The 25,986-nt window shown below is 40.4% G+C and overlaps 2 protein-coding genes across 5 annotated transcripts in view; one reads left to right on the forward strand and one right to left on the reverse strand.

The window, feature by feature from the left end:
• CEP250 (centrosomal protein 250) overlaps window positions 1-25,986 on the reverse strand; it is a 136,488-nt gene that overhangs the window by 62,931 nt on the left and 47,571 nt on the right. The window lies entirely within an intron of this gene.
• Window positions 5,220-25,986, forward strand: part of UQCC1 (ubiquinol-cytochrome c reductase complex assembly factor 1) — a 41,767-nt gene continuing 21,000 nt past the window's right edge. Inside the window, exons 1-6 of one of the 3 annotated variants that reach the window (XM_083508489.1) lie at window positions 5,220-5,419; window positions 7,293-7,397; window positions 8,682-8,786; window positions 13,491-13,598; window positions 19,250-19,322; window positions 22,151-22,208. In XM_083508489.1, coding sequence (XP_083364615.1) covers window positions 5,396-5,419; window positions 7,293-7,397; window positions 8,682-8,786; window positions 13,491-13,598; window positions 19,250-19,322; window positions 22,151-22,208 — 473 coding nt within the window. In that variant the 5' untranslated portion in view covers window positions 5,220-5,395. Of the gene's footprint in view, window positions 5,420-7,292; window positions 7,398-8,681; window positions 8,787-8,939; window positions 9,058-11,250; window positions 11,396-13,490; window positions 13,599-19,249; window positions 19,323-22,150; window positions 22,209-25,986 lie in introns of those variants that run through there. The other 2 variants (XM_083508490.1, XM_083508491.1) reach the window with 2 other exon arrangements.

A 25,986-nucleotide genomic window follows, 5' to 3' on the forward strand; every position in this document is an offset into this window, starting at 1 on the left:
GTGTGCAAGAGCAAATGTTACAAGACCTACTAATTATCATGTTTCCTAATGGGTAAAATGAAGGTTTGTGCCGTCTTTTTATATGTGCATGTGTGAATTTTCATTTAAAAATATGTTACTTAATACCAAAATAGGCTAAGTTACATTTATCTGGGTTAGGCTTGCACCCCAACTGATAAAGAGGTATTGTTGAAGACCCTTGTGTTGTTGTTGTTTAAGTATCTTGAGAATACAGCTTCCCCCTTAACAGCTTGCTGTGATCTGAACATGTCTTCAACATTGCCAGCTGGTGGAAACAGGCATGCTAATATTGGGGGGGGGGGAGTGTACTTGAAACAAAATGGCCATCTTGTGCTCAGGTAAGGAGCAAATGGAAACAGGGTTTTGGTGGTGTCAAAGAGAGAACCGGCAGTAAATCACACTGTTTGAAGTTGGAGTTTACTTTATTACAAGTAAAAAGAAAAAAAAGACTCAGACTTAGCTGAGTGTCTTATCCCATGAATCAGCTGCCGAGAAAGTCCTCGCCTCCCACAGCTGTCTAAGTCTCCCCGTCTCCAGAGCTTTTCCCAAGCAATCGGACACCATGCCTGTGTGCAGCCTGCCATAGCTCTGCCAGTTTCAGACCTCTTCAAGTTCTGGGAGATGGAGACGAGGGAGCAGCAGAAGAGGGAAACAACCCGGGAGTCTTCACCAGCCTGACTCATCTCTGCCTCTTAGCTTCCCTCCTCCAACTCACACAGCTTCTTCCTCTGATTCTGGACTTCTCTCTGACACAGACTCTCCCAGCTCACTAAGCCCTGTTACCCCTTCAGCTTCTGACACTTCCTCTTCCCAGTCTTCTTACTGTGATCACTCATCATTGTCCCACCACCAATCCCCGGGCCCTGAGTCTTACTCCTTTGGGGATTTCCCAGTTGGTTCCTCCCACCGTTTCTCTGCATCCAACCAGTCAATGACAGGTGGAATTAGATGTCACAAAGAGAAATGTCACCATAGGTGACAAGTTACCCAGACACAAAAATGTGCTAATAAATTTCAATGAATTTTGCTCATTGTATAATGTTATTTATACCCCCTGTTGTCACAAGTCAACACTTTCTTGAGAGGCACTACAAAATTAGGGGAGGGGGAATTCAACACTTAGATTTCAATACATGATCTAGTTCTCAAACCTTATATTGCCATACCAGCCCTTTATTTAGTACAGCATTTGCCAACCTAGTATTCTCCAGATAAGGGACGCGGGTGGCGCTGTGGGTAAAACCTCAGTGCCTAGGACTTGCTGATTGTATGGTTGGGGGTTCGAATCCCCGCGGCGGGGTGAGCTCCCGTCGTTTGGTCCCAGCTCCTGCCCACCTAGCAGTTCGAAAGCACCCCCAAGTGCAAGTAGATAAATAGGGACTGCTTTATAGCGGGAAGGTAACGGCGTTTCCGTGCACTGCGCTGGTGCTGGCTTGCCAGAGCAGCTTCGTCACGCTGGCCACGTGACCCGGAAGTGTCTCCGGACAGCGCTGGCTCCCGGCCTCTAGAGTGAGATGAGCGCACAACCCTAGAGTTGGACACGACTGGCCCGTACGGGCAGGGGTACCTTTATTCTCCAGATGTCTTCTGCTACAAATCCTGTCACCCTCAGCCAGTGCATTGTTGTTTTTAAAAAATGTTTGGGAATACTCTCATTTTCCTACATAAAATGGGGTTTTAGAGTTTTTAGGGGTTTTTGAATGTTTTGTGTAGTTTTTATGTAGTTTTATGTAGTTTTGTGGTAGTTTCATGTAGTTTTTCAATTTCATTGTTCCGCAAGGGACAACGACAATAAAGATATCGTAATCGTAATCGTGATATTGAAATAGTGCTCCACAATGAGGCCAAACTTAGATTCACAAAATGTTTAGGGGTATGTGCACCCCTGAGTCCCCTCAGAAAATAAGCACTGCCCTCAGCCATCACAGCTATGATAATGGGCTGAAGGGAGTTGTAATTCAAAACATCTGGAGGATACCAAGCTGGCAAAGGCTGATTTCCTACTTAAAATGGAGCGTATCAATAGCTAGCTGTTACCATGTCAAAAAAGAATTGTAGCATCATCTTAATGCCTGGCAACTGTTTAGAACCAATGTGCCATTAGCATCTAGTTAAATATTGTGTCTAGGTTCAGGCAATGACTTTAAGAAACAAGTGGATAATTTAAAAGAAAGCAGGAATATATTGGATTTAAAATGTAATATATATGAAAGCAACTTTTTAACTTATTTACTTATTTTATTAAATAATTAATTAATAATATCTTTATTGTCATTGCCCCCTCTCGGGGACAACGAAATTACTTAAACTATTCCCCATCTGGGTTTTAAAGTGGCTTACCAAATGGAAACATAAAATATACAAAAATTCAAAACAATAATTAAACAAGCGAGATTTAAAACATCAGAGATTAACACATCAGAGCAGCATTAACTCAGCAAAGGCCTCCTGGAATAAAATAGTTTTAACCAGGCATCTGAGAGCTGGTTAAGTTGAAGCTGAAGGCACTGAAAATATTTATCAAGGAGAAAACAACAGGAGTTCCAGTCTTGAAAGTGCCTATGCTGTCAAAAAGCTGGCAACTCTTTTCAAGTACATATCTAAACAGCTGCTATAAGGTTGATGGAGATCAATTGTTCTCCATAGCTACTGAAGGTAAGGGAGGAAGCAATGGCTTTTGAGTTACAAGAACATTTTCAGCTTAAATATTACAAAAAGAATTGTAAATACTGTATGAAAATTGTTGGAGAGTGGAATAAGTTAATAGTGGTGATTATGGAATCCCTTTCACTGGAAATTATTTTAAAATAGGCCAGGGAAAAGCATCTGCCAATATGATTTGGCAGTGTGCCTATCTGGGAACTTGCCAATACACTACCGGAAATGGTCTGGGTATTTGGAGTATAGAACTTCAGAAGCATAAACAGTTTAAGAATGGAGCTTGTTCACAACACAAATCTTTTATGGCTAAAGAAAGTCTTTCCTTCCTACTGTTCCATGTTCATCATGACTCCATTCTTGCCAGCTCCTCTTTCACAAATGGGCCTTTTACCACAGAAGGCCAAGACTGCCACAATGAATGGCTCCTCACAGCTCCTTTCAGAGGCAGAACTTGCAGAAGTAGCCTTAAGGAAACTTACAAGGCCTGGGCACCTGACTGATAGCATCCTGCATCTTTGGCATTCAGAGTTGAAAGTTATGGTAATTAATAATGCCATCATTCAGAAGATGGAAAAGTGATTTATAGCTGGGTTGCAAATGAGTTTAGGACTGCTTCACACATTATGCTAAATATGAATCTGCACTTGTTCATTGCATGGTTCATGTATTATGTGGGAGACACATATATCAAAAAGATCACTGGTCATTCACAGCCTCACAGCACATGTTTACTACATGTTAACACCTCCCCTCCAAACATTCTAGATTCCAATATTTCCTTGAATGTCAGAGCTCCGCATACTTTTAGCATGTTCTGGTAAACCAGAAAAGCAACAGTGTGTGTCTCCTACTATGAGAAGCGTTTTTGTTTGTTTCTTTTATATAGTATTTGTTTTGTAGCCCTTTCTAGAGGTGAGGTGGGGGATAAGAGAGAGAGAACAGTGGACACTGTGTGTCTCTATATCTATCAATTTTGTGAATTCGACTGGAGGAGAAATGTTTGGTGGCTTATGTAGCAACAAACTCTGTATTAACCATTTCCCTGCATTCACTCATTAAAAGTTACTGCAGCAGCAGCAGCAGCTGTTTAGTAAGGAAAGACTGCTTGATTGCAGATGTCAAAGAGTTAAACAACTGTAAAAATTTTCATAGACATCTGAAGGCAACCCTGTTTTAGGAAGCTTTTAATGTTTTATGTTGGTTTTCCCCTTGTATTTTTATTGGAAGCCTCCCAGAATGGCTGGGGCAACCAAGTCAGGTGAGCAAGGTTTAATAAATAATTGTTGTCGTATTTCCAGAAAAAGTGTATCTGCTTCCAACATGTCCCTCTCATAGCAAAGTTCAAAATATATTGAATGCAGCATGGAGGAAATGCTGTTGCTCCCTTATACAGAACCTCTTCCCCTGTCCATAAAAGTGCAGAGAATAATTGATGGAGGTTGTTTTTTTAGTGAGACAGTGTACATGTGAAATGGTCCACTTTCCAAAATGAGTGCTATACTAGTCTTATTGTGAAAAAAAACACAAGGTTCAAAATCACAGCCCTGCCTAGACAAAATCTTACCAGCTGCCACTGATTTTTTAAGCTTTTCTTATGTAATTATAAATCTGTGGTTCTAATTTAAACATACATTGGCAGCAGTTGACATGGGTGTCACACCAAATGTATGGTTTGCACCAGGCGCAGTTATGGCTAGTTATGGCACTGGTTAAGCGCACAAGAAGAGGGTGAGAACAGAGAACAACGTGGCCAGAATTAGGTCCTGCCACCTCATCCTTGGTATGTGTGTTGGGGGAGCCGGTTGTGGCTACTAACTGGTGGGAGAAAATCACACTCTGCACATTCCTGAAAGCAGGGCCGGATTTAGGTTGGATGAGGCCCTAAGCTACTGAAGGTAATGGAGCCTTTTATATGTCTAGCTGTCCTTTGTCAACAACAAATTGTCGCCGTCTTTTGCGTTGAATATATGCTATATGGTAATTTATGTACCGAATAGGTATCTAAAGCCATTTGCACATAACAAAATATGTATTTTATCAAGGTAATTGTTGAACTGAATTAAGTATATTAATAGTGAAATAATTATTAAGCTCTAACTTAAAATGATTTTTTATTCATAACAAACTTAATAATGCAAACACATTGGCATTTGGCAATAACAAAAGTTCCTTTAGAAACACAATTTACAAAGCCTCATAATCTTTATTTTGTTTTATTTGGTTTTTCTCTTATATTTTGGAAATGTACATCCAGTTGTTTTCCCCCCCTTTATAACTTTTTTGGGGCCCCCAAAAGAGTGGGGCCCTAAGCTATAGCTTGTTTAGCTTATACGTATATCCGGCACTGCTAGAGAAAGCACCTTCCTCGCCATTAAAAATACATCAAGTTTCCGACGCTTTACGGGGAACAGATTTCGAAGAGGATAAAATTAAAAGAAACCTTCACGGCGTTTCCCAACAGCCAGCCCCCCTGACCCCCTACGGAAAGTCTCCTGGCTTCCCCATAATACGAGCTGCCCCACAGGCACAGGTCCTGGCGCAAAACTACCATCGAGGCTACGAAGGAGCTTCTTCGGGCGCATGCCCCGCCGCCCCCGGCCAGACACGCTCCGCAAGAGCATCCCGGGGGGACTAGGTGGCGGCGCCGGCATCGGATGAAGGAGCGGAAGCACTTTGAAGTTTGGCGGAAGCGGAAGCTCGTCCTTGAAGGATTATGGCGGCGCTGGTGAGGGTTGTGGTGAGTGAGGTTGGCGACTGCCTTTGCGCGCTGCCTTCGTGAGCTCGGCGTGTCGGCACCGCTCTCTCGGCCTGCAGGGCCCGAGGGATAGGGCTGGGGAGGCCGGCTTCGGGCAGCCTCTCCGGCGCCGTGGGCTTGAACCAGCCAAGGGGCGCGGGGTGGGCGTGTGTTGGGGGGGTGGAGAAAAGGTCCGCAGGGGGCTGTCGGTGGGCAGCCCCACAAGCTGCGGCCCGGTTGGCGGTGGGAAGGCTGAGGAAATCGGGAGCGAGGGTTCCTGCTGCCCATGGAAGCTTTGCCCTTGGAGGCTTCGGCGAGGTGACAGACGTTGCTGTGGGAAGGACGAAAGCGCCGTAGCTGCTTCTGTTGGGACCCGTCGTAGAAGCATCACAGGCCTTCCCAGAATTAGGCATAAAATTATTTGTTGCATTTATATCCCACCTTTTTCTCCAGAGAGCTCAAGGTGGCATACATAGTCCCCCCCTCTCAGTTAATCCCCACAACAACCCTGTGAGGTAGGTTAGGTTGAGAGATTGTGACTGGCCCAAGATCATCCAGTGAACTTCATGGCTCAGCGGGGAATTTGAACCCTGGTCTCCCAGATCCTAGTCCAACACTAACCATTACAATGCTTGTAAAGTAACTTCAGCGGCTGAGGCAGAAGCTCTGGTTGTATAACCAGGATCTTCAGCTCTTAATTTAATAGTTTGGCTCATGCTCTGTCATAATTAGTAGTACAGTAGTGCTACTTTTTAAATATTTGTAATGGCAATGGAGGTGGGCTCTGAGTCAAAGCTCTTTGCAGAGATGGTCTTGACTTAAGCGCCACATTTTTCAGCTCTGTTTTCACTGCACCATTTCATGCCTGGTTCTCTGTGTCTGTATGGCTTAAATCAGAAATGGGGCATACGTGTCAGATAGAGAGCTGTATATCCTTCTGGGCCACCTTCTGGGAGCTGTGTGCCAGTGGTGGAAAGGGCCAGAGGCAATGTGGGGAAAGCAACAAATAGAAAGTTTATATTTGTAAACACACACACACACACACCCCTCCATTCAGGGAAGCAAGAAGGATTATCAGAGTTCAAATACACATTCCAGCCAAGCAAAGACATTTGGGGTATGAAACAAGGCTGGTGAGGTGTGAGTCTGGGGAGAGTCATATTTATGGCCAAGGCTCCCCACTCCTGGCTTAAACCTGAAGAATAGGAAGCTAAACCTCTTTTTGGCTTTTCTGCTTGCTTACTAGCAGCAGCCTTTTAAGTCTCATTGTCTGTTATAACATTCTTCTTACGGGCTATGTAGTCAGCAAAAGGGCTGGAACTGGAAGGGACATGTGGGTTGATTTATCCAATCTTCTTTGGCCAGGCGGGATCTTTTAGAAGTTAAGCCATGTTACCCTGATTATATAATCTAGGATATAATTATATAAGAGAATAGCAGTGAGCAAGGTGTGGTAAGACACACAATGTCTTGAGGCAGGAAATAATTTAGACACATGGAGCCAGTTATATAATTTCCTGATTTTTGCTTGTATCAGTCATGTAGAATGATTGTGGGTCCTTTTACACTGGGAACATTTAGTTGTTTTTCTTCATATCTTTGTGATTTTAGTTAAGACTTCACAGCTCTTAGTAGAGAACGTATCAGTTTGCCTGAGCAGATACTTCTGCATGCCCATTACATATTTGAACTTCTAGCAGTATGTTACTTTGAACTATAATTGTTCATACTGAATCGTGCTGAGGAGATACAGAATCTTCAGATGAGCAGCACTTGTGTTTTTACAGTATTATTCAAACATGGGGTTATAGGAAGGTGGGTGTTTGATAATGCTGGTCAAAATAATCATTGCTGATTAGTGGCTATTATTTTATAGACTCATCGAGCTGGAGTACCACAATGGATTGCATTATGCAGTGGATTGATACAAACGACATTAGCTCAGCAACAATGGGGCAGAATGCTCCATGGCACTCTCCAGGTACGATTTTTTTTTTAATTGCAAGAATGAGAACTTTGCTAGATCTTATCATGGAATTAATAACTGTTGTTGTTTTCAGAGCCCTAAGAGCTTTGCAAATCTGTAGTGGTTCAATGGCTAGTATTTCATAATGGCTATATATTGCTGCCTCTGAATAAAACTTCTGGAGAACATGAGTGTGAGTGTGTTCATACCCTCATGTCCTGCTTGTGAGCTTCCCACAGGTATTTGGTTGGCCACTGTGGGAACAGAATGCTGGGCTAGATAGGTCTGAGAGCTGATCCAGCAAGTCTACTCTCTAACATTCCAATATTAACTTTCCATGGCTTGTATTTACTCTTATTTCAGGGAACTGAATAGTTTGAGCCAGGTGTGACTTGCCATGCTAGTATTTACCCTTTCTCATGGCCCAGCATGATGTATACAATATGGAACATTATTCCTCGCAAAACAGATGAAATATTGAGTGTAATTCTTTAGGCTTACAGCTCTCCTCAGTGGTTTTATGGGTGCACTAACTGGAAATGGTATCAGCCTTGTGTCAGAAAGACAGTCTAAAGGAAAACTGTGTGCTCATCATTTGCTTTAGCCTATGAGTGCCTCAAGGATATGGGACAGTTATCAATATTTTAAATGGTCTGAAATGGGTATTTGCTATTTGAATGTTGATGAAAATAGGAAGCAAATAATAAATACCATAAGCTCTATACCACATCCAAGCATATACAAAAAGTATTTTGGTTCAAAAGATAATGAAGAATGCAGACTTTTCAGCTTCATTGAGATAACTTTTACTGTAATTGTTCCCAGTTGCTGGGAATCACAAGAAGGCAGAGTGCTGTTGTGTGAAGATTCTGCTTGCAGATTTCCTATGGGTTTCTGGTTGGCCACTGTAAAAACAGGATGTTGGAAAAGATGGGCCTTTGGCCTGATCCAGCAGGCTCTTCTTATGTTTTCAAGAAATTCCTGATAGTTGCAATAATTCTTAGGTCGAGGGTGTGTGGTGTCTTCATGACCTTTTCATCTTTTCTGGTGTATGAAGCTGGTAAGTTTAGAAGGCCAAGGCAATGTAAGTCTTTCCTTATGTATTTGCTACTTTTCTTCATCAAAGTTGTGCTGTGCTCATGTGTATAATAAGCCTGATAACTTTGCAAGTCTCTGATCTGAAATTCTTCCACAGGGAAACACTAATGTGTAATTTGTGTGCCTAACTTTATGATCCATTGTTGCCCTTCCATACTACTATTTTTTACGCTTGGTTATTTCTCTTTGTTGTTTTACCAGAGACGCAAGAATGGCCAGTCACAACTAACCCAAGTTTGCTGTGGATTAATACAAACCATTGGTACAGTAAAGCAGCCAAACAGAACACTTCATCACACAAACAAGGTCAGACCAAAGTGAAGTCTTGTATTTCAAAAATGCTGTCTGCCCCTATTGAACTAGGATTGTGGTTCTATTGGGGGTTGGGATTTTTTGAGTTAACAGGTTTCAAGCAAAACTTTAAATGCACAGTCTTTGTTGTCTTATTATGCAGGAGAAGCATTAAATCCCAGAGTAATCTGAGGATGTGACACCTGCTGAAACTAGCAGAATACTTTCAACGGTTCAGACAAATTCATGGAAGATCTTAAATGGCTATAAATCAGAATGTTAAGGGGTGAGATGGCACAAATAGGGTACTATGTTATTCTGGCTACTAAGATCCACAAGGAAGAAAAATGAGATTGCTTTTTATAGTGAAATTTTTAATGGATTCAAAATCAGAGTGTGCAAATGACCTCTGACAACTGTTTTTAGTTGCATCTTGCATTGCATTTTGTCTGATTCAGCTAATAGCTCCCCAAAGCAATTCTTATGTCAACGTATCTTTATTGTGCCTGATGGTGTTGGTGATTTATTTGACTTATATCTGCCCTCTTACCAAAGGGGCCCAGGGTGGCAGGCGTAGCAATGATAAAACATTTTTTAAAAAAACAACTAAAACCATTTTTAAATGTTACAGAAAAAATATATATTAAAAAACTCTTATCTGCTGATCTCATGGCTACCAGGGTGACATGTTAAGCAATTTAAAAAAAAATTCTTGTAGATTTGCAATCATCAAAACCAGTCACACACACCATGGCAAAAGCTATTTTTGCACCTTGGTAAATTTGCGGGGAGATAAAAGGCTAAGAATCTTGTCACTAGGGTTCTACTGCTCCTTTTTCTAGATTTGGAGGTGTGCAGTGGAAATGACTTGGCTTGTAGTCTGTTGAAGCCAGCCATATGGCATGGCCCACATGTATCCCAAATTCCTTTGGTGTGTGAAAGTCCGTATGCTTTTTATGTCATACTCTGTGAGGAGGGTTAACAGATTGGGAGAATAAAGCAAAAGGGGGAAGGAGACTGAATGACGAAAAAGTTGTGAGCATTGGTGTAGAGCAGGGGAAACACTGACATGGAAGTGCTAAATTGCAGTTATCAACTAAGCCAGCTTTGCAAAAAATAATAATAATAATGGTGTTTTTTTAAAAAGACACAAAAATGGTTTCTAGCTTGTCAGCCCACATGTACCTGCGCTAATAATTTGTGGCACTTGGGCTTGAAACAACAAACCCCAGACACTCTTTAACAATGGGCACAACTTGCTGTTGTCAAGTTGCCTGAAGCGAATAATGAATTCTTCCTCTCCATACTGAGTGAGTGGTTTCTCAACAACCTGGAATAAGCATAGCCAGTACTTTTTTAAAAATTAAAAAAATATCATCTGACTAAACCTAATCTGGAAAGTAGTTTAGGAAGTGCTTGAGATGCAGTTTCAAAATTTTGGTCCTGTGTATGTCCATTTTCACTCAGCTGCTTCTGAGACATTAATTGTGAGTTAGGTTATGTCACATGCTAAGGGCCCTGCATAGTAATTCAGATACATAAGCTGTTAAATATTGCAGCAGTTTCACAGCTAAATGCACACTGTATTTCACTTGTTCATCTGGTGGAATACTTTTTAAAAATGCCAAGTTGGCAAGCTTCACAGCTGGAACAGGCCCGTATATTTCTCTAGCCCCACCCCCTCACCTTTCCTCTTTCCAGAATGTAAAGAAAATGTCAGATTGGGTTTTCTCTTAACTTCTTACTCTTTATGAAAACATGAAAAGTGTTTTCTATCTTGGTGACAGGATGGGTGATGTTTTTGAAGCCAAGGACTGCATTGCCTTGTAGCTAACTTTCTGGGGGCTGGTGTCAAAAGTAGGTAAGCTTCAGCCATTCAGTTCATTTATTTTCTCACACACCTATACATAGGCATGCATTACACTCTCTCTCTCTCTCTCTCTCTCTCTCTCTCTCACACACACACACACACACACACACACACACACACCCCTCACAATCACATGCCCTAGTTATTCTCTCACACACCCATCCCCATACAAGCATTTGTTCTTTTCATATTCACTCACATCATTAATCATCCCAGATCCACTGCCTTCAGTTAATCTATTCCCCCATCCATATTGTAAACATAAGGGTGGGCATATTGTCAGCCACTTCATAGGTAAGCTGTGGGGTGCAGGAGGGGACAAAGTGGGGCTGGTAAGGGTAAAGGGCCAAGGAGAGGTGTCTCTCAAGGAGAGTCAAAGTCCTAATAGAGAGGCCCTGAGGGCCACATCTGGCCTGTGAATCATAGGTTCTGCCCCCCGACTTATGATTTGTTCAACTTGGGATGCACTACAAAAATTGTCTGAAGAGGCTCATATCTACAGTAAGAAACCAACATGGGGAATTAAGAAATGAGGTGTATGCCTAATTGTAGAGCCTACTGCTGTGATTTATTTTCATAGTTTTGTTGTTGTTATTGGATCTTCATTAGGAAACCCTCTAGTGTGAGGGCCATCCACCCAGTGTCCCTGATGCCTGTCGAAGACTACTTGGCTCAAAGAGATGCACCCATGGAGTATCTTCACAGAAAAAGGGAGCAGTATGGGCAGGGACAGGGCACTTCATATGTACACTTTGTAAGTGGCTCAAACAGCAGTTGCTCCAGGCAGCTGTGTTACCATTTTAGCCAGCATCAATCCACCATCTCCTGCAATGACAGTAGCAGAGCTACTGGAAAGTGCTAGCTGTTGAAGACACTTTAGTCAGTATGTCCACTAACTTGTATGACAAGGTAATATCAGGATACTTTAGTTTATTGTTCATTTTAATTACTTTTTATTATTTATATATATGTTTTTAACTCTCTTCTATCAATCATTTTAATTTAATATTTTAATTTTTTGTGAGCCGTTTTGAAATTTTATTACAATCAAATAATATAAGCATTTTATTAAATAAAATAAATAATTGTTTAGGTGTACCATTTCTAGAGGGTAGTTATGAGCAATGTCTGCTTTCCTTACCCTGGAATTGCAGATCACATGTGACTATTCATCAGAAACACTTGTATTTCGGACCATCACACGGCTTCACATACTGCCATATCCTCTTAGAAAACAAATAAATGGTCTTGTGTGCTATGCTTACATGCCAAAGGGAATCTTTGCTGCTTACAAAAAAGTCACCATGCTGTATTGTTCTTGTTTTTATTACAAGAGATGAAAGCAGATAAAATGTATCTCAGAGTAGATACATTTGAACTTATGAATATTTTTATACCATATTCTTTCATGCCTTTCTTCTGAAATGGCGCCCATGAAACTACTAACCTCGAAAGACTCGAAGTCCATTATGGTATTTAGACTGATTAAAAGAGTCTGGGTAGACAATTTGAAAATGTAGTGAACTGAATATTCTTAAAAGAGGAGTCTATTCCATGCATTATCACATGCGCTTAGTGGACCTGCTTAGTGGCAAACAATTTGCTTCACCTTTTTTCAGGTCTGAATTGAACCTAAGGTATTCTCATTTTCACTTGTGATAGTTTAAGGCTTATAAAATTAACAACTGTACAGTTCTTAACAGTCTTCTAGAAAGAAGAACATATACAATGTACTATGTAAACTACATTTCAGAGCCCAGTTCCTTTTACACACACATTAGAAGGATTTTTAATGAAGTTCTTGTATGCTGCTATTAGTAGGCAATATAATGCTAGTTTTAAAGGGACAAATACGCATTTAACAGTAAAGGTTGTTAAGATAAAACTTAACTGTACAGGAATAAGCTATTTTGTGAGATCTTCCATCTCCGATTGTCCATTTCAGGATTGTGAAAGTAGATTTAGACAGCGATCAGCAACCTCTCATCCTGACTTATAGCTATAGGTATATCCATGAATTTGTCAAATCTTGTTTTTCATGTTGCATATAGTGCTTTTGGTCATAGATTTCTCTATTTCTTTAAAGCGCCAGCCTCACATTGGCTTCTTCAAGTTCATGTAGGCATAAATTACCTGGTTAATTAGAACAGGAAGGCCAAATGTGTTGCCAATAATATATTATCTCATAGGGCTGGACATCTTATTTCTCATAGGCAACCATGTGGCCACATAGGCAACCATGTGGCCTTCATTCCTAACTCTCTTCAACTAGTCCAGCCGCCAGCTGGAACACAGAGTTACTGTTACTGTTACTGTTGCAGACCATGCTCTGGTTTTTATGTGTTCCCATGTTAGGAACAATGTTTTTTTTTTTAAGGCTTAAGAATATTATTGAAGTGACAAAGGTAATCAGAAACATTGTTTTTATTGTCATGTAATGGCTTTGGTTTCTTCCCAACAATGTGGAAACATCATGTTTTCCCACCTCGTGGGATACACTTATCCCATCTTCAGGACTACTGGAGGTCCACAAACGTGTATAACATGTAAATGTGATATAGAAGCATAAAGTCTAACACAGATGAGCCCACATTGCACAGTCACTTACACCGCCAAGGCTACACAGACACCGGATTTCACATTTGTGTGGCCTGGTCAAATAGGACCATGCATGTGGCAGATAGGCATGGCAGCCTCCACCTCCTACTCCAGATTGGCCTGGCCTGGACAATACCTTTCCTCCAATGTGTGAATCATCCCTTTTGGGTTAATGTAGCTTTAATTTGCAGACAGTGCTTTGGTGATTAAGATGTGACTCCTGTTAACACATTTCTCTGCTTTTATTATAGGTTTTTACAGCCAAAGACTCCCCTCAGCCATCTGAAGAGAAAGTAGGTGCTTTCACGAAGATAATAGAAGCAATGGGTTTCACAGGACCACTAAAATATAACAAATGGGTAAAACGTTCATCTTGTTTTCAGTGGCTCTAAATCAGGAAGAACTACCAGAATAAAGTAATTCAAACTTCTGCTTATAAGCACATGTCTGAATATCTGTTATGGTGCAATCCTAAGTATGTCTGCTTAGAAGGAAGTCCCACTGAGTACGGTGGGGGCTCACTCTCAGGTACACATCTGTAGGATTGCAGTGCTACTTCATATTTGTATCTGAATGGCTAAAAGCTTGTGTATGTGTGGATTTCAGCCATTTATAGTGGACTGGCTGGACATTTGTGCCACATTTTCTGGTGGAACTACCATCTGATTTATTTACTGATATTCCACTTAATCACAGAGTCTTACAGCAGCTTTTTCTTATTATCAATATGTCTGACCCCCAAGGGCTCAAAGGCACTAAAATTATTTGGGTGAAAAAAGGCCAAATGAAGTAAAAATACATTATAAACATAAAATATGTCTAAAACAACAGCAGAGCTCATATCTCACCTTGAATGACCTGTCTAAAAATACATTGAAAGGATGGGGCGGGGGTGTACACAGTGACTTGCTAAATTTGTTAAAGAGGCTGGGAAAGGGGCAGTTCCAGGTGTGGTGGTGACGGTATCTCTTGAGCTTTGTCTAGGAGATAGATTGATCTTCACCCCCAGCCCCTGGAATGCTCCTCTTCCAGCAGCAAATGCAGCAGCTGCTTTTGTTTAGAAGCTTTATTTTTAATTTCAGTTCCTTTTAGTCTTCTCCTGTGTGTGTATTTTATTTTATTAAAAGATTTATAGACCTCCTTTCAAGGCAGTTGCCATGACAAGGCAGTGTACAGTGAAATAACACAATAAATATAATATAAAAAGCACTGCAGTAAAATTTTATCCAGATACAACAATGAATCAAAATTAGATTAGATGAAAACATCTCAAGAGCATATACTGATGTTACACAACAAAATAACTGTCTGCCAACCCATCTCTACAATCATTGATTTGATAAGCCTGTTGATCTTTTAATATGTTATTACTTGAAGATAAGCATAATGCCACTGGCATTATTGGACCACTTCTGCTGCTGGCCTGGCACCTTAGTAGCATGGGAAGTTCTCAGAGAGCCCATTTCTAGTAATGACCTTATATACCATCATGGGCTGGTATGAAGCTCCATCCTGGGCCCTGTGAAATTTTGATCTGGCTGGCTTGGATTGCATTGTGATTTTATGTTGTATAGACATGGATGAATCTATAAAAACTGCTGAATCTATAAAAACTGACTGACTGAGCAGAAGGTGTGGCTAGCATACATGGGATTCCTTGACTCTCACAAACATTGCATTCCATAGTAAGCACCAACAATAGTGTTCACAAGCAAGCCTATGGTCACCAAGTCTGAGGTCCGGAAATGATTATTCCATCACCTCTCTTGGATTCATTTCATCCACTAACTATCCTCACTACTTAAAAAAAAAATCTGCCTCCTTTCTGAGCCCTCCAGATACCAATTTCCTGGGATTTCAACTATGTTTTTAAAGAGAACTAGAAAGTTGTACCTACCTATGTCTAGTGTTATATCAATCAAAAGTACGGTTTATGTTACAGTGCTTCTCTTCAGTACCACAATTGACCCTCCTGCCCATGCTGTCAAGTTGGAATTGGATGTGGTATACCGTCAAACTTCCTATGGCATTGGGATGTGAAAATGGGAGTTTTCACTAAATTAAGCATTTCTATAACTGTCATAATTTTCCATGTAGTCAAAATACTGTAAACATTCCTGTAATATGGAGTTGTTCAATCTGTAAAATTAAATACTATTTCTTTAAAGGAAGGTTCTTAAAAATATGTGGTAGATACTTATTTGAGCTGGTCTTCTTGAAAGAACTAAGAATCTTATGAGAACTTAAAGCTTAGCTCCTACGCTTGCACCAACTATCAGAAATTTTACAAAGGCAGATGGAAGCAAAATCTAGATGTTTGTTGTTCTAATAGCTGTACTTGAGGGAAAATTTGGTGGAAGATAGTTGGAATGTTAGTACGGTGTCAGAGTGCAACAATACTTTGAGAGGTTATTTGAAAGAAAGCGCACTGAAGTTACTTGTCAGTTATTACAGTTCCATTTGGGATTAATTTTTCCAGTTCTATAACTCAACTACTGAACTTAGTAGTAGAGCAAGAAGGCCCTATACAGTGGTACCTCGGTTTATGAACTTAATCCATTCCGGAAGTCCGTTCTTAAACTGAGGCATGCTTTCCCTAATGAGGCCTCCCGCCGCCGGTGCCCTTCCACCATTTGGCTTCCGTTCTTAGACCGAGGTAAAGTTCACTAACCAGAACACCACTTCCGGTTTTGCAGAGTTCTTATACAGTTCTTATACAGTCTTATATAGTTCATAAACAGGGCTGTTCTTAAACTGAGGTACCACTGTACTACTAGCCTGCTGGCGGTTACTGTGACACAGATCACGGTATAGGTAATGAGTATAGGCATTCTTTTCAAGATCATTCAGGACTTAAAATGTAAGAACCAGAACCTTGGATTGGGCCTGGAAATGAACTGGCAACCAGTGCAACTGATACAATATCAGTGTAGTATGTTCTGACTATACCCACCTGTAACCGGTTGGTTACACTTTGTTCCAGCTGAGGTTTCCCACCCATCTTCAAAGGCAGCCCCATGTAGAACATTACAGTAGTCCAATCTGGATGTGACAAATGCATGAATGACTGAGGTGAGATCTGACCTCTCTTTACATAGGGTTGCAGGTGGAGTACCAGCCTAAGCTACCATCACCACCAGAGCTTTCCCAGACAGCAATAATTCCGGAAATACCAACTAACTGCCAACTGATCCTTTAGGTTTAGTGCAACAGTGTCAAGGACAGGCTGAAAAGCTCTATACAAAGGTGTCTACTGTCCCACCCATAGTACCTATGTCATATCTGGATTAAGCTTCTCCCTCATTCTCCCCCAATGGTTTAGGAGCTCCACAGTCTCCACAGGATAAGCTTGCAGAAGAGAAAAATGACTTCTCCCTGCGGCTTCATATAGATAATTTGCATAGCAATATGGTTAGCAATATGTTTTAGATATAACTTGAGTTATATTAGTTCTTCAGGTCTTGAGAGCCAGTGTGGTGTAGTGGTTAAGAGCAGTAGTCTCGTAATCTGGGGAACCGGGTTCGCGTCTCCGCTCCTCCACATGCAGCTGCTGGGTGACCTTGGGCCAGTCACACTTCTTTGAAGTCTCTCAGTCCCACTCACCTCACAGAGTGTTTGTTGTGGGGGAGGAAGGGAAAGGAGAATGTTAGCCGCTTTGAGACTCCTGAAGGGGAGTGAAAGGCGGGATATCAAATCCAAACTCTTCTTCTTCTTCCTCTTATTCTGCCTGCCTATCAGCTACCTTGATTCCATTGTGGTGTCCGGTGACTTAGTGCACATAGATTCTTTTTTTCCTTCCTTTGCAAGTGCAGCTTAAATTCAGGGTTCATCTGGAAAGGAAGATTTTTTCCTTAATGGAGCCAATCCCAGCAATTATTGAATTTGGAACCAAATTAAAAATGTGCCAAATACAAGTCCCATTTGCAGAAGAATGATCAGGAGTGCACTCCAACACTCCTTTTTGTTCTTTGTAGCCACAGCTTTACCTTGATGTCAGATGCATGCAGCTGAGGAGAAATGGATTTACATACCAAATGAGGACCCCTGGCAGGCCTGGTTTGCCCCATGGGCCAGATGTTCCCTATGCTTGCCCTATAGGAAGCTGCCTTATACCAGATCAGACATTTTTGGCCCATATAGTCTTGCATTGCCTCATCTGACTTATATTGGCTCTCTAGGGATGTTGGCCAGGGTCTTTCACATTACACACAACCTGACACTTTTAGCTGGCGATGGCAGGGATTACATTTGGGTTCTTGTTTCATACTAAGCATGTGTGCTTCCACTTTTACTGCCAACAACACAGGAAAAAAAATAAGAATGTCAACTAGTTCACTAAACAGCACCTGGATTTCTGGGTGCTTCTGCGACCTTGTGAGATGCAGTTTAAATAAATACTTGGCCAATCAAATTGGAACTAAAGAGCCCAATCTAGATTCTGGAATATAGCATTAGGCTCTGGGCTTCTAGCAGCAGCACAAAGGGACTCCTTGTGCTCTTGAATCCTTTGGCTCTGGTTCTCAAAAAAAAAAAAAAAGGAAAAAAAAGGTCTACATAGCACAGGAATGCCAACACAAGGGGCTTAAAAAATCTGGAGTGGGTGGAGCCTGAGCTAATGCCAGAGCACACTTTTGCTGTAGTGAAGAAGTGAGTTTTGTATTTCAGCAACTGAGTCAGAGGCTTTCCCATCTGCTTCTCTTGCACATCTTGTGCTCGCACTGCAACAAATATAATAGGGAATAGAATGGGGCTGTAACTTGTGGGGTGATTTGCCTAGGGGGAAGATCCTCAGTCCATCTTTTGTATACATGCATTCATTGAGCCTAGTACTCAAAACTGCACAGATCATGTGCTCCTTCACATGTGCCATATATTCTCTGATATGTTGTCACTGTGGGCTCATTCAGCTTATTTTCCAGATGATCTTTGTTTTCATTATAATTTCCTTTATGGGCCCTTTGAGGTTCTTTTTCTCTTGCTGCTCTTGTTTCCCCCCAGATCTGAGATGGAGGAGTATTGAGCTTCCTGCTCTTTCTTTGTCTTTATTTTAACTTTGTAGAGGCTCACCAGAAACCTGTCTGGAAATTGGCTTGCAGTCTCCTACACTGTTGTTGGTTTTAAAAAAAAAATGGTCTAGACAAGTTGGAGTTCTTAGAAAGGGGAAGGGTTAGGATTAGAGGACCTGAAGAACTAATTAATCAATTGCTATAATTTTTACTGCCCAAGAAATTGTTAGTGTAAATAATAAATTGGTTAGTCATAATTTCCTGGACTGAAAAGAGATGGTGGCTACTAGCCAGTATAAGTTTAAGAATATTGCCAGCCCAACAAAATATCATTCTTTGACAGGAAAATCCAGTAAACATAATGTGTTTCTTGACTTAAGAACATGGAACTGTGTCAAATCTTATTGGCGGAGTAGAAAAAAATATTGGCTGGAATATTGACTAATGTGTCAATGTATAAATGGTATACATGAAACGAGACCTTGGAAGGGCTAGTCTTAGAAGTGAGTACAGTATGCAAATATTTTTTCATTTATTAACTTACTCATCAGATATCCATATAATGGAATGAAACAGCAAACACATTGGAAAACAGTATTGCTCATGACTGTCATTAACAGGAATTTAGATGGCCTAAATGTGTGAAGAGCTGAAATGCATGCCTTGACAGATGTTGATAAAAATTGTGCACTGCTGACTAGACAGTTTGAGCATTTGGAGTCATCGATATGATAACCCAAAAGTTAACTTAGTATTTTGGTTTGTTTTCAGTATGGGAGAGTACTTCACAGTTAAATAGCAACAAACATAGCACAATAATATAAGTATCTCAGAAGACTGAAGGCCATCTCCACAATTATTTATGCAAATGTTTTAAGATTTTATTACAGACAGTAAACAAATGTATAGTTTTGATAGCAGAAGAAGTGTATTTGGAGTGATTAATGAAAACTCTCACATTATGCATGTTGTGAGTACTAAAAGCAATTGTTTTTCCTCTCCAGAAAATCAAAATAGCAGCCCTGCGAATGTACACATGCTGTGTGGAGAAAACAGACTATGAGGAATTCTTTAACAGTAAGTTTTCCATCTCTCATCTCTTGTTCACTTCTATTACATCCCCACCCTTAGGTTATGAAGGAAGTAGGACAGCCTGCAGCGTGGGTTTAATGCTCAAATCTTGCTTATTTCCTTATAAGTGTGTATGCCTACACTTATTTCTGCCTGTTATAAGGAACAGTTCTTATGAAACAAAGCCCGCTATACAGCCAACATATTGCATATTTAAAGGGAAAAGAAAGAGGTCATTCATATCCAACCTAGTTTTTTTAAAAAAACCAAATCTTAGCAATATGAAAACACTAGTCTTCACTGTCACTGCAGGTAACCTAGGCACTGAGTTTCCTGCCCTGTTGCCACTCCTGTATGCTCAACTTGTTTTTCAACCATCCTATGATCCTTTAATTATTCAAGCACAGAATGGAATGTGAAGCCCATGTTTGGAAGAGAGTTATCATTAATATGGTCCTGCAATAATAATTAATGACTTGGCTGTTAAACAAGAGAGTGGTTTTCAACTAATAGCAATTGAGCAATTGAGTGGACAACCAGAAATCATTAATCCATTTTTCCTCACCTTTCTAGTTTATAACAGAATCAATAAAACCACAAAAACTAAAGAAGTAAACACGTAAAATTAACCAAGTTGCAGACAGAAGGCTTGCCTAATGAATAAAAAATTTCAGAAAGTGGTGAGATGTCACCAGAATCTCTGAAGATGCAGAGTTCTAGAACAGTTGCCCTAACAGAGTTTTCCCACATGTTCCGACTAATCATGCTCAAATGGGGTTGGGAGATGTAGGAAGACCTCTCCCAGTGATTTGGGTGGATTGGCAAGATTGGCAAGGAATTGATCCTTTAAGTATCCTTGATGTAGGCTGTTTAGGAAATCTACTAGGTCAGCTTCTCCACCCCATCTTAAGCCATGAAGAACAAGGATCAAACACACAAGTGGACTACACCAGTTGGGTTCATCATGAGTCTTTGCTTGCTCCCGCTCTCATCCCTGTAGTTTTTTAATTAATTGAAGCTCCCAGAAACTAGAGAGCCAATCTGGTTCTCACTCGTAAGAGTGGATATTTGGGAGTGATAATTTTGAGAGTGCTAATCATTTCTCCATTCCAAAGGTCAGCTGCAGCTTGAAGGGAGGGGGCCATAGTTCAGTGTTAGAGTACATGCATCCCAGTTTTAGTCCTTGCCATCTTCAGGTAGGCCTGTTTCCTGTCTGAAACCCTGAAGATCTGCTGTCAGTCAGCATGCAGACGATTTTGAGCTATATGGACCAATTGTCTGAGCCTGAAAAGGGAGCATTCTTTGACCACCACTAGTCACAGCTGAGAAAATCCCCCAGAGCCATAGGGATACAGAGGTGAGAAGTCGCAGGACACATTTTAAGACATGTATATTAATGCTGACAGTTCATGATCTTGGTATTGTATTCTTATGTTAACACCTTGCTCACTCAAAATACAGCATTTGTTGTTTATTTAAAATGTTTATATGCTTAGCTGTGATTCCTGCATTTAGCTATGACTCCTGCATTGCACGGGTTTGGACTAGATGACCCTTGAGGTCCCTCTCAGCTCCACAATTCTGTGATTTGATGATTCTCCAGTTTAAGAAAAACCAAAGTTGACTCCGACAATAAAATAGCAAATAAAATTAAACTTAAAATGCACATGAAGCAATAGAAGCACAGGAGAGTATTAAGTCTAGCAGAACCATTGGTTTAAAACAGCTTTGGTAACATGCTGAAAAGCCTGGGCAAATGTGCTGGAAAAGACATGTGACTTGGTACCAGGCAAAAGTCCTTCAAGAGGGCATTCCACATAATGGGTAATAAAACTGCCGCTGCCTGGTAATCACCTAATTTCAGGAGACGGGAACTTAGAGAAGGGCCTTCATTTAATGTAAAATTTGGGCAGGCTTGTGTGGTCAACTATCTTGAGTCCTAAGCCATTAAATGCCCTTGAACTGTTCCTGGAAATATACTGCAGCCACTACAGTTATTTAAGAAGTGATCCTAGTTAGTAGCCTAGTTCTTCAATTGTCCAGTAACAAAAGTTTCCAAAAAGTATTAAAAAGCACTGCAGCACATTGCAATAATATAGATGAGAAGTTACCAGGATGTGGATAGCTGCTGCCCGCCCCCCTTTTTTAAGACAGGCTGTAGCCATGGGCATAGCCAGGATTTATTTTAAGGGGGAGGCAGGCTTTATGCTGGGGGGCGGGGCAAAAGCAAAATACCTGCAATACAATCAGGCAGCTAGTTAAGCATTTCTGTTTATTTACTTAATGGGGGGGGGCAGCTGCACCCCTGTGGCTAGGCCCATGGCTGCAGCTGGTGTATCAGGCTTAACCATGTGAAGGTGCTGCATGCCGTGGGTGCCCCATGAACCCCCACTGTATCCAGCCCCATCCAGAACAGTTTGGACATCTCCCTGTTCTATGAATTGCCCACCAACAGTGAAACAGAAACTAGGTCAGTCTAAAACCTGATAAGGAGCAATAAGCTGAAGCTCAGTCCAGATAAGATGGAGGTTTTGTTGGTGGGCAATTTATCTTCCTTGTGGTATTAACTACATAGCAAATTATCATTCATTTTTAAACTTTGCATAGGAAAACATTTGATTTTGTTACAATATTTATTATTGTATTTTATGTTGTTGTTATTTATACCCTGCCCATCTGGCTGGGTTTCCCCTGCCACTCTGGGTGGCTTCCAATACATATAAAAACATAATAAAGCGTCAAACATTAAAAAATACATTTGTGTAAATTCATTTACTTTTTTAAAAAAAGATTAAAGTAATGGATTTCTAAAATAATTATATATATTTTTTAAGAATTTCAGATGCCTGACACATTGAACTCATGGTTTTTAGTAGCACAGCTTCACGTCTGGTAAGCAAAACTTTAAAGCTATATTTTCTGCCCCTCAAAAGCTGTATTTTCTGAATTCTGCAACATCTATACCAACTACAGAAGTCTGTCACTGCTAGTGACAAAAATATTGGACTTGTGTGCAGTTTTTTAAAAAACAAAGGTCAAAGAAGCCTAATATTTGTAGTTATTTCTAAAGTCTAGTAGGGGGAAGGATATGGCTAGGAATAACTTTAAAATAAATAAATATATAAAGGTTTCATTCACCTTGAATGGAAAGGTCTCTTATTTAGCTGTTATAGGAAAATCTCACATTTACGTAAAAGTGGTTTGAATTGTGAGAACCTGTGGTGATTTTACTTTCTGGTTGTCAGAAGCCTTTAACAAATTATACCATTGACATTTACATTTGCACCTCTAAAATGTACCTACAGATTAAGTGAATGCCAGGTTGGTTGCATGTAGAATATTTAACACCTCAGAAAGTGAGTTTTTCCTTCATTTGTTAAATAACTGGCCAAGAAAAATAATTAGGCAAAATATAGTTTTCATCTAAAGTTACGTGTTTGAAAAGGTCAAAGTGATATAGCAATGATGCAGAAGGAAGGAAATTATTTTTCCAATTGCTTGCCTCTCTGAAAGTTAATAGCACTAGATTTGAGTCTACCAATATAGACGCTCAAAAGGTGTCACCGAACAAAGTGTAACCACATGACCCAGATAACATGTGTACTTTTTTTCATCTCTCCTTTTCCAATCTTTCTCAATTACTTCAGGGTTCCAAATGATATTATGAACTTTATTCCAGTGGTGTGTGGTGTTAGCTTACAACAGGCATTCAGAAAATGAGACACCTGAAAGATTAAAGTGTGTATGCATCTCATGAGTGCATTTAAGAAAGCCCTTTATTAGAGCACATTAATCACTGGGTTGGGAAAATAAAGGTGTCATGCAGACACGTGAATCCTGAGCTAATATAGGGTGCTTTGGGGAGATTTTGGTTATGTCCCAAGGTGAACTGGGGATCTGACCAGGTACCTGAAGTAAAATCCTGTGGTGCCTCAGTGATTAAGATGTCTAAAAATGTTGCAGAAATTTTTCTGCTAACAGCAAAACTAATGTATTTAAGCTTACCTTGAAAGGGAAATACTAGGTAGGAAGTGAGGTAAGGGAGAGTAGACACCAGGATGGAAAGCTAAGCGGAATGCTCTCTTGTGATTGACAGGTCAAGCTTGTAATCAAATGGAATTGTTTTACTTTGACTCTCCAATCTGTGTTCTTGAGGAGGAATGTTGAAGAAAAATAACCTTTGCCGGATATGAGCAAAAGCGCTGAAGCATATATCTATCTTGTTTATTTAATTATCAGTGGCGTAGCGTGGGTTGTCAGCACCCGGGGCAAGGCAAGTAATTTGCGCCCCCTAACCCGTGGATTTGCGCCCACTAACCCTAACCCCCAGATGTTGCGCCTGGTGCGGCCGGCCCCCCCTGCACCCCCCACGCTACGCCACTGTTAATTATTTTTATTTATTTAACAAACTTACAGTGGTGCCCCGCAAGACGAAATTAATTCGTTCCACAATTTTTGTCGTCTAGTGAATTTTTCGTCTTGCGAAGCACAAAATCCCATAGGAATGCATTGAAAATCAATTAATGCGTTCCTATGGTCAAAAAAAGTCCAAACAAAGCCAAATTTGGTACAACAACAGTTTATTAACTGGTCTTTAAAGTCACACATACTGTAAAGAGCAGTTCAAAAATTGAAGGGAAAATAAATTAACTTTATAAACAAAACATGTCTTTGTTTTTAGACAAAGATAACAAAGTTGCGAGGCGTTTTCGTCTTGCGAAGCAAGCCCATAGGGAAATTCGTCTTGCGAGGCAAATCGAAAATGGAAAAACCTTTCGTCTAGCGAGTTTTTTGTCTTGCGAGGCATTCGTCTTGCGAGGTACCACTGTATATTTAACTTGATTGGAAATAGACTTTCTAAGCGGTTTACAAGAAACAAGCATTAACATTTTAATAAAAGACAAAGTATTTAAAGAATTCAAATACAGTGGAACCTCAGTTTTCGAGCATCTCGGAAGCCGAAGGCCAAATGACAAAAAACAAGAATTAATTGCTTCCGTTTTCAAACATGCCTTGGAAGTTGAACAGCTTACGAGGCACATTTCTCAATTTTTTCAATGGAATTTGCAGATCGCCCATTGATCCTCAGTTTTTGAATGTTTCGGAAGTCGGTCTTCCAGAACAGATTATGTTCGAAAACCGAGGTTCCACTGTATAATTAAAATCAACAGTTAAGATGAAACAGCTTAAATCATATGCATTCATCACATGCATGTCTGGAAAGACTTGCCTGAACAAAAATGTGTTAATAAGGTGCTGAAAAGAATACAGCAACGGTACCTGCCTGGTGTCAATAGGCAGGGAGTTCAGAAGTGTGAGTGCTGTGAAAATAAAAGATTGTTTCCCCACCCCACTCCCAGTACCTATTTGTTTGTTTGTTTCATACAATTTATATACCACCCGTAGGGAGGAAAATCAAAGCAGTTTACAAAAATGATAAAACAATGAAATTATCACTAAAAATTTACAGCCATAATTTAAAACATAAAGTAAAAATCACAATAGACTAAAAAAATAATAGCTCATACTAACTTTAAGTGATTCCTTTTTTATCTCTCCCCTCCGCCCAACTGCAACTGCTACCCTTGCTGGAAAACCACAGCTTGTATCCTTCTGAAATTTGTCAGAATTCACTCCCTAATAAGGATATACCATTTCCTTAAATTCCACACACACACCCCAAATAAAAGTTACAGATATTTCATTTTGAGTGCAACACAAAAAGTCCCGGAGCGAGTTGCCTGCACTGTGACAGGCTTTATTTATCTACCCTGGAGCAGGGGCAAGGGGAGCCTTGCTTTTTCTGAAGTAGACTGTGCCTTGGACCCTGCACCAAATTTAAGTTGAAACTGAATCTTGTGGCCAGAAACCAATTTTGCAAGTTGCTTTGGGTTAAATTTTGTAAATAAAATTGACTAATAAGTGCAATAAATAATAATAAAAGTAATGATCTTATCCTCTGAATGTACATTCTTCATTGCTGCTGTTAGATTCACAAAATTGCTAGTAACTAGCTTTGTAGATGGCCATCACAGCAGCTGAAAGCAGCCATGCTAATTGCTGTACTTGTATTTTTAAAAGTAAGTGTTGAATGTATTCCAAATATTTCTGGTACCCTTGCAGCTAATTACATCTCAATGATACTTTATTCAAGCTATTATGTGTTGCCTGCATTCACAACTCAGATTGCACTTTGCCCTAAGGCTGAAGATGCCAGGTTGAGGCAGCCCTGTGCTCATCATTGTTCAAGCCTCCTTTGTTTACCTCTTTCTAAAATGCTGAACAGGGGAGTAGGAAATTGTGATGTTTTATTAGAGAGCTCTAGCTGCTTAATGGTGACTAAAATAAAAAACCCCAAACAAAACTGAGGATGGCTATCGCAGGAGATGGATAGTACTCAGAAGCCGTCTTCAGTGGGCAAGTACAAGCCGTGCATTTTGGACACACATCCTACAACTTGCACACCAACTTGCTCCAGGCTGAGGTGTTGGAAACCAAAGATATCTGAGGACCAAGCTAGTCATTAAATGGATCTTTGCATTTAATTAGCAGGTTTAAAAAAAATGCAAATGGCATCAGCTGAAGCATGATAATTATTAGGATTGCAGCAGGTAAGGAGAGGAACCTGAAAGGTTGCTTTTTCCTGTTGATACCTGCCTGTAGGTCTGTG

This window comes from Podarcis liolepis, assembly GCF_965112155.1.
Source record: "Podarcis liolepis genome assembly, chromosome: 6".
In the NCBI taxonomy this organism is placed as follows: domain Eukaryota; kingdom Metazoa; phylum Chordata; class Lepidosauria; order Squamata; family Lacertidae; genus Podarcis; species Podarcis liolepis.